The following is a 10,958-nucleotide window of genomic DNA, read 5'->3' as shown; positions in this document are numbered from 1 at the left end:
ATCCATTCTAAGAGTTTTAATCCTTTTATCTAACTGAACTAAGCTCATAAATTTCTTAAAACATTTTAGAGCTTCTAACTTATGAGAAATTAGATAAATATGACCATATCATGTATAGTCATCTATGAATGTGATGAAATAAGCTTGTCTTTTTCTAGTATGCACATTCATGGATCCACATACATCTAAATGAATAAGTTCAAGAGGAAGAGAGGCTCTCAAAGCCTTTTTGAATGGTTTTCTAGTTGTTTTTCCTGCTAGACATGATTCACAGGCTGGCAAATCAGATAGTGAACCTTGGCCCAAGAGACCTTCTCTTGCCAACCTGTTCATCCTATCTAAGCCAATATGTCCTAGTCTAGCATGCCACATATTAGAATCAATACACACAGTATTTTGGCAAACAAAAGCATTATTCCATGAAGCACGAGCGTTCACTTGTTTTGTGTACTGTCGCACCTGAATCAACAATCCACAAATGATTTAGTTCAGCAAGCATAGTAGAACTTGTTACAAAACAAGATGAGGTATAACACACTGTACATACCCCCTGCTCAGTGCAATCACGAGCAAAATGACCAGGCTTTCGGCAGTTAAAGCAAATAAGAGGTGATTTCTTCTTGCTAGCACTGGTCCCCCTTGAACGCTTGGTGCCACTCTTGTTTTTGTTCCCACCTTGGTTACTTTGCATGGACCGTTGAGGTTGAGAGAACTCCTTCTTGTGCTTAGAGCCTGCACCCTTACTAGTGCTAGCTTCAGCAACAAATACTTCAATGTGAGGAGCTTTCTCCTTCTTGTGCTTGGACATGATGGTTATATGCTACCTCATGGTGTGACCTTGGCACATCTTATAACCATCAAAAGTGAGTCCAAGCTGGGGGCCTCTTGTGGTGGGAGTCCCTCCATATTGGAACTTCATAGCCTCTCATAAAGACTTTGCAATCCTACGCTTCTCAAACCGAAGCATCAGGTCATCCCTCATGGAGGATTGGATAGTAATCCTAGCTACCCGGTCTTTCCTCTTCTAGGCATTGTAAAGCTCAAGGTCCCTGCAATGCTGTGCAATGGTACCTTCCTCAAGTGGGGACATGGTTTGGTTTATGGTTTCCAGCATGTCCTGCTCTTCCAGAAGATGCTACACCTTTCGGTGCCAGAGGTCATAATTCCTTTCATTCAGTTTATCTCCTTTCGTGAGGTCAGCAACGATGTTCTTGGTAGCAGCCATTAAGCTAAAGAGAATATATACAAGGATGAGTGCAACTATTCTAGCATAAAACACAACACAAAACAAGCAAACAATTCACACCAGCATAGTCAATCTATGGGATAAGCATTTAAACCAAAAGAGATGCTAACAAACATTCAATCAAATTCTCATGCAAACCCACATAGACTTATTCTGTCACATCCCACCAGCCAGTTCCCTATCTGGAATACCCGGAGGTGTGATCTACAGCCCCAAAGAAAAAGTTTAGGAACGATCATATCCATTTAGCACAATAACATAATCAAAATCAAGAACAAATCATTGTATTCAAGTATTTTACTAATAAAAGCCAAGAAAGGATCTTAGAAGGATCACAAAAGAATATCAGAGTACGGAATAACATGATACCAAATCAAAAGACAATTGTAGAGTATAGCGGAATTATACCCCATAAACATATAAGGAAGGTAGATCGAAATCTAAGACAAACTCTAAGCTAATATAAGTAAAAGAAAAGTCTAGAAGAAACAAGAGAAGTCTAATCAATGTCTTTAGTCTTCATCTTCTTCACTTTAGGGTCATGCTCTTGAAGCTTCGGATCAGCATCTAGCGCACGATCCCATCGGCGAATAAGACAATGGCGGCTGCCATCAATGGGAGCCATCAATGTAGTCCAAATCCGAGTGTTGGTTGCCTCGTTGTTCATTACCTTGTCTAAGGACATCCGGAGTTGTACCATATATGGAAAGGTCCTCCATGATGGGGCACGAGTTCTCTTTCGGTCCTGCAATGTCATCTAAAACAAGTCCCCCAAAGGGTAAGCTCAAAAGAACTTAGCAAGTAATCCAAACATAATAAGCATCTTCACATGCATTCATAGGCAAACATATATGCAATGATATGAAACAATATATATACAAATATGCTTCTAACTCTATGTATGTATGCTAGTCTCTATTAGCAGACATGCTTTAGGTCATAGCACCATACTCCTTTGGGTCTGGTCCAAATCACATATCATCGGTTGGTAATGGGTCTTGAAACCTTCCAGACAACCTTGGCTGGGGTTTAGGTCAACACTCTCTCACATAACCGTTTGGTCTAAGTATTGGCACATGTCAGGGTAAAGCCTAGCCAAATGCAAGTCTTCTACTTAGTTATATCATCTCAGGTCCAGATACGTCCATTCCTCGCCCCTGGCGATCCTTTCTGGCTATCCTTTCCACTAGAGTCAGCATAGTCCCGGACTACGGACTCATCAACCTTATTGGTCATCCACAAATAATAGACGGGAAGCTCTTATGTCCTCTCACGGATTGGTTACCGGTCTTGAACGCCCATGAGCCCAAGTCTACTATTTGCAACCCTACCAATAAATGGCCCCCACAATGTGATTCCTGTCCCCTCACGGGTTGGTTACTGGTCTTGAGCGCCCATGAATCCCCATTGCTGCCATGGGTCGTTCGGTCTCAATACCCTTCCGAATCGGGTCTGATATAACATGGGTATTCCTAGCCAAACACTGCTAGACCAATCCTAGGTATGTCAACAAGTAGTTAGGGAAAGAGTCAAGGGGCACCATAGGAAAGCATCCCATACCACTTCCACTGATGTCCAAAGACAGAAACGCCAATAGGGCATTCCCCATTCCACAACTACGACCTAGGCATCCACATCACATCATGATTCCAAACATATCATATCCACACTCATATCCACATCATAGTCCATAGCGCATTCTCATAATCAATTATCAATCCTAATATGTAATTCACAATGTGGACAAGCTACTGTAGTTGCAAAAGTATCATAATGTAAAAGAAGCTAAACAACAGTAGTTAAATCATGCATTCATGTCATAATACATAAAGACATGTAAATAGGCATATTGTTTGTTGGAATATTCACCTCGTAATCCAAACTTATAGTCTTCAAATAAGATATCAGAGAACAGATCCAAAATCACCTAAACAAGCTTGACAAAACATGTATAGCTCATAAGAAGCAATTCCAAAAGATTGGAGTCGAAACGGATAAAAAACGGAGTTGCTGTCACTGCGGGTAGATTGGTTGGGTTGATTGGTCCAATCGACCTAGGTAGTCTACCCAGTGAACAATATGAATCCAAAATCAGAATTGTGGTCCAAAACCTATTCTACATGATCCGGAATGCTATGAAACTTGGAGGGAATCTCTAAAACAATAATCTAAGACTATCTAGAATAGTTTAGACATCAAACACTGATCAAAACCAATACTTACTAATTTGGAATCATACTTTCTAATTTGGTAGAAAACATAATTTTCAAAGAAAACGGGCTATGAATGAAAGAGATGGACTAGAGATGATGAGATCTCATTCTAGTATATGAATACAGTAAATCAAGTATATGAATAATCATGGAGATGCATCTATAATGCTAGAAGAAATCAAAATAAGAATATGATCATAGTTTTAAGAAGAGATCATAAGAATCACGTTGAGAATGAATATGAAGATCATAGCAATAGAGAATGAATAGAGATTGTAGAAGATATGATTGCAAGGATGCATCATCTTCTTCGTAATCTCAGTTCAGAGAAAAGAATGATCATAGTAAGAATGAATCAATAACATATTAGAGTGATTACTAACCTTTGATTGAAGAACAAGAGAGAGAAAGCTTGAGAATTGAGTGTAGATCTTCTTCCACACCAATGGAGGCTTGGAGAGGAGTTCCCTTTGTTCTCTAGGTGTTTTGGAGGCTAGAGATACGAAAATCCGAAGTCCTATGGTATATATAGCAATATAACCCTATTTAGAAGATTCTGCCCGAATTCAGTATCCTTGGGTTGATTGGCTTGGTAGACTGACCCAGTCGACCCAGGCAATCTACCCAGGCAGTCAGCAAAGCCTAAGTTAAGGAATTGAGGTCCTTTCTCTTTTTGGAATCAAACGAGATTTTACACACACAAACTATAACTTACCTAGTATGGAGAAATGCCTTCAAATCATGTCTAACCAAGCTCTAAGGTCATCAACCAATCTTCTATTCATCAAGGCGCATTTCATCTCCAAATCAGACAAGGTTTTCAAATAGGGAATTCCATCATCAATTTTCTATGGGTTTGGGTTCAAACACCATGTCTTCAACTGAGATGGCCCACAAGCCTTCTTCCTTCACTTCAGGTCTTCGGATCTACACTAAGGGAGAGGTCCGACCTGACTTTCTAGGATCTTGTAAACATATCAACACTATACTCAAGATCCAACTTCAAGGTCAAACATCAAACAAGTTCTTCTCCATCCAAAACAAATAGGGTGTCTAAGCTAGGTTTAGGGCTGGATTTCACATATACAATAGTTTCATTCTGTGTTAGAAACATGATTAAAAGACTCATAATCAAAATAGTTTTAATAAAATAAAACACTCTATCATGTTTATGCTATGAGGTGGTTCACACAGAACTCTTCTACCTCACTAGCTCCCACTAGGCCCTCAATGCCAAAACATCACTCAAAGTGTCAGGCTTCAGGTGTCCAATAAGTTAGAAACACATTTTGAACCGGATAGACCAAGTCTTAAAATCCATCTCCCAGATGGACTGCTGTCTGGCTAGACGGACTTTTGTCTCCCTAGATGGAAAATCAGTTTGGTCCTCTATGATTAGACGGACGACCGTCTGGTCCACTGTGACCAGACAAACTTTCCTTCTAGTCCACTGTGATCAAACGGACTTTCCTTTTGGTCCACTATGATGAGACAGACACCCTTCTGGTCCTCAGTGACCAAACGGCATTTGTAATTATGCACGAATTACAGAACTTGAAAACATAAAAAAAATGTTTTTCACCCAAAAAAATTCCTGAAAATACATTCTCATGCATCATCAATCATGTATGTTTTTACAGAAGGAAAATCACAAGGATCCTCCCACTTGGATCTAAACCCAAAAATTAGGGTTTCTTAAAACCCTCTCAATCCTCCATGGGTTTCCATCAAACCTTGGATTCTCTGTGGGTTTCTATAAACCCTTGATCCTCCCATTGGATCCATTCAAGAAAGCAGAAACAATAGGGAGGAACTGAGAATCATGGGAATTTTGGCTCTAATGCCAATGTTAGTAAAATTCAATATATCTCAATTCGATAATAGAATCCTTACTTGAATTAGCTTTTTCCCAATATAGAATTACCACAGCGGAAGTTAATTTGGATCCACATCCTTGTTCCTCCACAAACTTGACACCGGTTTGATTCCACAATCACAAGGAGAGGGAATGCATTCCACAACCCAAATGCTTTGTGGATGGATGGTATAAGATTGAGATCCAAAGCAAGGAGAGAGAGAGAGAGAGAGGGAGCCGCCTTTCAGAAAATCTCATGTACGGATAATCAATCACACAAGTGATTTGGTGGTTACCAAAATATATAACCCTATATTTTGTAACCACCCTAAAAATGATTTTCCAATTTTGCCCTTGGGCATATAATTATACTAATAATTAATAAATCCCAACATCAAGAAATAACCTTAATAGCCGTCAATCATCTCATAGGGCATTAGAAACGAAAAAGCCCCCAAATTGCTTCCACCAAGAACTAAACCCTAACCTGCTCTAATGCCATGATTAGGTATTAAGGGTCGATTGTTGTGAAAATCAAGAAGGATAATAGATAAGAGGAGACACCGGATTGTTTATGGGGTTCGGTAAATGCCTACATCCTTGGGGCTTAGGTGATACCTAGATCCACTAATAGAGAGATAGGAAAGAAATTATAAAGGTGACATACAAGCCCACCGACAAAGGATATACACATTGTAAGGATCAAAAGCCATCACAATGTCGCCACTAAAGCACCTCCAATCTACCAAAAAGTCACTTGCATAGGAAGAGAAGAAGTTGTGCTCGAAACCTTACGCTGAGCCTCTCTATGTTCTTTTCTCCAAAATGATATAACCCCAAGTTGAATGAATAATATGAACCAAACCAACCCAGTTACTTATAAGCCCTACTCCAACTTAAAACAACCTGGCCAGTTCAATGAAACTAAACCAAGACCAAATAGAAAACCCATGGTCCAATTACACATGATCAAGGTAAGTTATATCACCAAATTTTGGTGGTTTCGGTTCATGGCGAACCGAAATCCATAACGAAATCCGAATTTACAATATATTGCCGGAATATTGCCGGAAAATCGACTATTTTCGGGCGATTTGGCGAAAGACTAGCGAATATCGCCGGATATGCCAAAACTCTATCGATCCATGCTCTTTTACCTCCATTATTAGTTGTTATCTATAAACAAAGAGGGAAAATGCAACGTTTTAGTCAATATTTTCCAAGAAGAAGAGATAGATGTTGGAGCAAGGAGGAGAGAAGCTTGCAGAACCGCCATGGAAGCAACAAGAAAAATAACAAACAAAGTATAGAGACCACGATCAAACTCCTTCATCACAAATAAAATATTGAGAAAGTGAAACGACATTGGCCATCCACAGTAGAATCACAGGGAAGGAGAAAAAACCTGAAAACCTCCATTTTGCAACAAAGGTTCACAAAACCACCAAGCTTGAAAACCTCCATGGCTCCACCTCCATCTGCAACGAAGGTTCACGAAACGACAAATTGTGATTAAATTTATTGGTTTTATTTCCAAATCCCAATGTAGTTTTTTCATTTTCCAAAGTGATTTTGCATTAAATTTTGATTTTATTATCCCACCGTCCCACACATTCCAATTTCATGATGTGATGTCACGTCATTGCTTTTTTTTTTTTTTTAACTTCACTTGCCTTGTCCTTCACGACTACTTAGTCTCCACACTCCACGTCATTGTCATGAACCGTTGGCTAGCGAACCGGCGAAGTTGGCTGAAACTTCGCACCTTGCACCTGATTAAATAAAAGGGAAAATTACATATTAGCCCATTCTACACATTACTTATCACATCCAAAAAACAATAGAAATATGCATGCAAAGCTGTGAGTTTCAATTACTGGTGTAAACGGATCGGATTCAGATCGGATCGTGGTAATACCATATCCGCATCCTATTATATTCGGATGGATTCGGATAATATCCTATTGGTTATCGGATGGATTCAGTCGGATTCGATGATAGTCGGATAGTTATTTTCTCAAGTAGATTCTTCTAAATTGGTATAAATACAGAACAAACACAAGTTTTTGACTACTTGTTGACATCTTTAGCACTTTATTTGTCAGGGCTAGGTTTGAAATTTAAGAATTTTACAACTTTGGTAGTTATTTTAGAAGAAAATCTAAAAAAAATAGTCACATATCTCAAGTAAAATTTTTATAAAAATGAGAAAATAAATTTAGGTAAGTAACTTAATCGGATAATTTAATCGGACGGATAATAATCGGTAAGAAAGGGGTATACTATATCCGAATCCTATTACTAATTAAACAGATTCGAATACCCCTAAATGAATGCAAATGCAAATTCGGAGACGGATTTTGGTTATCCATTTACACCCCTAGTTTCAATCACTGTCTGCCTTACTGAACAAAATAGGTCAAAAAAAGGATGGTATCTTTACGCTTGATCTACACACTAAAAACATTTGTACATGTAAACGTATATACATCAATATTTCAAACACAAGCTGGGCAATTTTTCTTAGTAGTTCCAGAGACAGTCAATCAAGTCCTCAACGGGTGCTGTTCCTGAAGAAATTCCATCAATATTCTCGTTACTTCCGAAGGTGGAAATCACTGATGATGAGATGTCGGTGCCCAACCCGGCCGTATCCTGAGAAATGCTAACCTTATATCGGTGATGTTGTTGATCAAGATGAACATGATGACCACCTGTTGTTGCTGCAGATACGTTTTTCCCGTCGGCTCGGTCGTTGTAGTTAAAGTAGGGCGAGTTCAAGAGATCCGCCAACGATGGTGAATAGTCAAATAGCAAATCATCGACAAGACTGAATGAGTTCATCCTTAGTAGGCTGCTGGTTGATGGAATTATTGGGCCTCTCTTGCACCCCCCTGTTCTTGTGAAATACCTTACAAACCACCCATTCATCCAGCATTCGTACACGTATGGTTTATTAATTGATGGTCTTTAAAATATTTATATATATGTAAGCAATTCATTTTTTTTTTTAAATTGTTTCGAGTTTTTACTGCTTAATGGAGTTGTTATCGCATGCAAGAAGTGTTCTTGAACACAACTAGTTATTACATGTGACAGCTTAATTTATTAGGGATCGGACTCCTAGCAGCAGTGAGGGCAGATTAAGACTCTTGACCTGTGCCCATACTCAGGAAGTATCCCCTCATCTGAAAATGATGAAGATTGAACTTCCGCGTTTGAAGAAGTGAAAGAAAGAGGAGATCCAAAGCAAACTTAAAGGGGATTGAAGTAACTTTTAAGGAAAAACTAAACGACTATCCTTGATTAAGTTACCTTAGCGGCGGCAGCAGGAAGAAGGTTGACATGATAGTAGGAAAGTTTGCCCTGGAGTTTGTATTCATGCATGACCCAATTGGTCTTTTCTCCTTTGGGAGCTCTCCCGCGATAGAAAACGAGAGTCTTCTTCATCCCCACGAGCTGCTGTTGGCAGCCTTTGCTATAGATCTCTTTATCCTTCCCAGTAGCCTTCCAATATCCGGCTTCCGTTGCTCTGTTTGTTCTGAAGCCTGTAGTATATTTTCTATCTTTCAGGCAGAAGAAGTACCATTCTTTTTCTCCCATTTTCGCCTTCTCTGCGTGTAAAAATAATTGAAAAACATTAAGGAAAGAGAAGGCATAGGCATCATCATGGAAGACACTAAGGAATAGATTAATCCTGCAATATAAGTTTGTATTTATTAAAAAAGACGAAAAAAAAAAAAAAAAAAAAAAAAAAAAGAGGCATGAGCACATAAAGATGATAAAAAAAGGCTCGATCGATCGCACTTACGTGGTAAGTCCCAGGGTTCGCACTTGTTCATGTCTACCTCGCCTATAGCTCTTGTACTAAAGCCACAATTCAAGACCTTCTGTGAAAGATAATGGGTTATGATCTCTTCATCCGTCGGATGGAATCTATAACCAGGAGGCAATTCTATACAGACGTCTCCTTCCGTTAGCATTGAAACTTTGGCATCCATAGAAACTAATCACACCACTAAGTTCCGTGTGTAAATCTACAGAAATTACGTCACTTAATAACCAGAACAACGGGAGAGAGATTTGCGTTTTCCCCTTCTGATAGAAAGCGAAGAAGAAGAGCTCGTTAAATAGTAGGGCGGATGATTTTTGAATTCCTAAGACCCGTGGGCAACAAGGAACTTCCCAAAGAAGCTTCTTATGGAGAGTACTTTTTCTTTGATGAGTTGTCTATGAGGAAGCAGAATGACCTTGCCATTAGTTTCATGTTATTATGATATTACTAATTATTATCATCATCATACTACTTTTTTTTTTGGGGTCCACCATCATACTACAATTATAAGAGTATGTACTCTTCTTTTTCGGTAAATCTTTTTGTCCTTTTTTGTCTTTTATCTTTTTTCCAAATACAAAAAATGTTGTACTATTTTCTATATGTTTACTTATTTTTACAAGGATAATTTAGACATTTTAACCATAAATTATTATCAATTTATCATTAATTTTAATCCCTCTCTTAATTTCTCTCTCGATTTATCTTTCGATTTCTCTCTTCACCTCTCTCAATCTCTCTCAAAGTCTGTTGGTCTCTCGATCCCCTCAATCTCTCGCTCGATCTCTCTGAATTTCTATGAATCTCTCGCTCGATCTCTCTCTCAAACTTCTCGGTCCCCTCAATCTCTCTCAAAGTCTCTTGGTCTCTCAGTCTCTCGATCTCTCGATCCCCCCAATCTCTCTCAAAGTCTCTCCCTCTCTCGATCTCTCGATCCCCCAATCTCTCTCTCGAACTTTCTCGGTCTCTCGATCTCTCTAAATCAGTCAATCAATCAACAGTGTCTCTCGATCTCTTTGAATCTCTCTCTCACTCTTTCTTTTCCCTTTCATCTGATTTTTCTTTTTTCCTTGGGCAAAGCGTAACCCTAACGATACGGCACACGCACTCATCATATCTGCAGGTACAGTTTTTATTCTGTTTTATGCAGTTTTAACAAATAAATCATACCATTCTGTTTTATGCAGTTTTTATCTTTAGTTTGAGTTTTTGTATTGATCATTGTGCTTTAGGAGTATATAGTGAACAGATAAAAATCATACCGTTCTTTTTTATGCAGATTTTATCTTTGGTTTGAGTTTCTGTATTGATCATTGTGCTTTAAGAGTATATTTCTCTCTGACTGTGGAGGATGCACTGCTGCACTGAGTTTGGGAAGTGGTTTCACTATGAGTTTAAACTTTTGTCATATACTTGCCTGTGGTTAATATTTGTAGACAATCTTCAAAGCAGTTTTCAACTGGGAATACATTGGTCATGCATATCATTTATTTGCAATATGGTATGAAATTCCAAGATGTGCTTCTACATCACTGAATGATTTGATGTGGATTAGTTAATTCCTCCAGATTGAAAGTTGTATTAATTTCTAAGAACAAATCAAACATGGATCTTGCTGACTTTGTTCTCCCCCAACATAAGCTTTATTTACAATAGCAATTATGACTGTTTTACTTCCCATTGAAGCTCTCTCCAATGCTTTTGTTAGTTCATCTTTTGGACTGCTTATGCTCATGATAGTCTAATAATGGAAATAGAAAGAACCCAACAAGAAAAAAGATTACATTTTCCAAAAATAAAGCAAACCCA

General features: G+C 38.6%; 1 protein-coding gene across 1 annotated transcript; it reads right to left on the bottom strand.

Moving 5' to 3' along the window:
• Positions 1-7,837: 7,837 nt before the first annotated feature.
• On the bottom strand, positions 7,838-9,303 carry LOC149018699 (NAC domain-containing protein 87-like). Its single transcript, XM_089153946.1, is given in 4 exon segments — positions 7,838-8,210; positions 8,212-8,247; positions 8,631-8,928; positions 9,126-9,303. Coding segments are annotated over 4 exon segments (879 nt in total). The 5' UTR covers positions 9,298-9,303.
• Positions 9,304-10,958: the final 1,655 nt, after the last annotated feature.

This window comes from Hakea prostrata, chromosome 4 (assembly GCF_041222555.1).
Source record: "Hakea prostrata isolate BN-2017 chromosome 4, UWA_Hpros_2, whole genome shotgun sequence".
Classification (NCBI taxonomy): domain Eukaryota; kingdom Viridiplantae; phylum Streptophyta; class Magnoliopsida; order Proteales; family Proteaceae; genus Hakea; species Hakea prostrata.
Note: the sequence above shows the minus strand (reverse complement) of the source record. Positions and strands in the feature narration are given on the sequence as shown.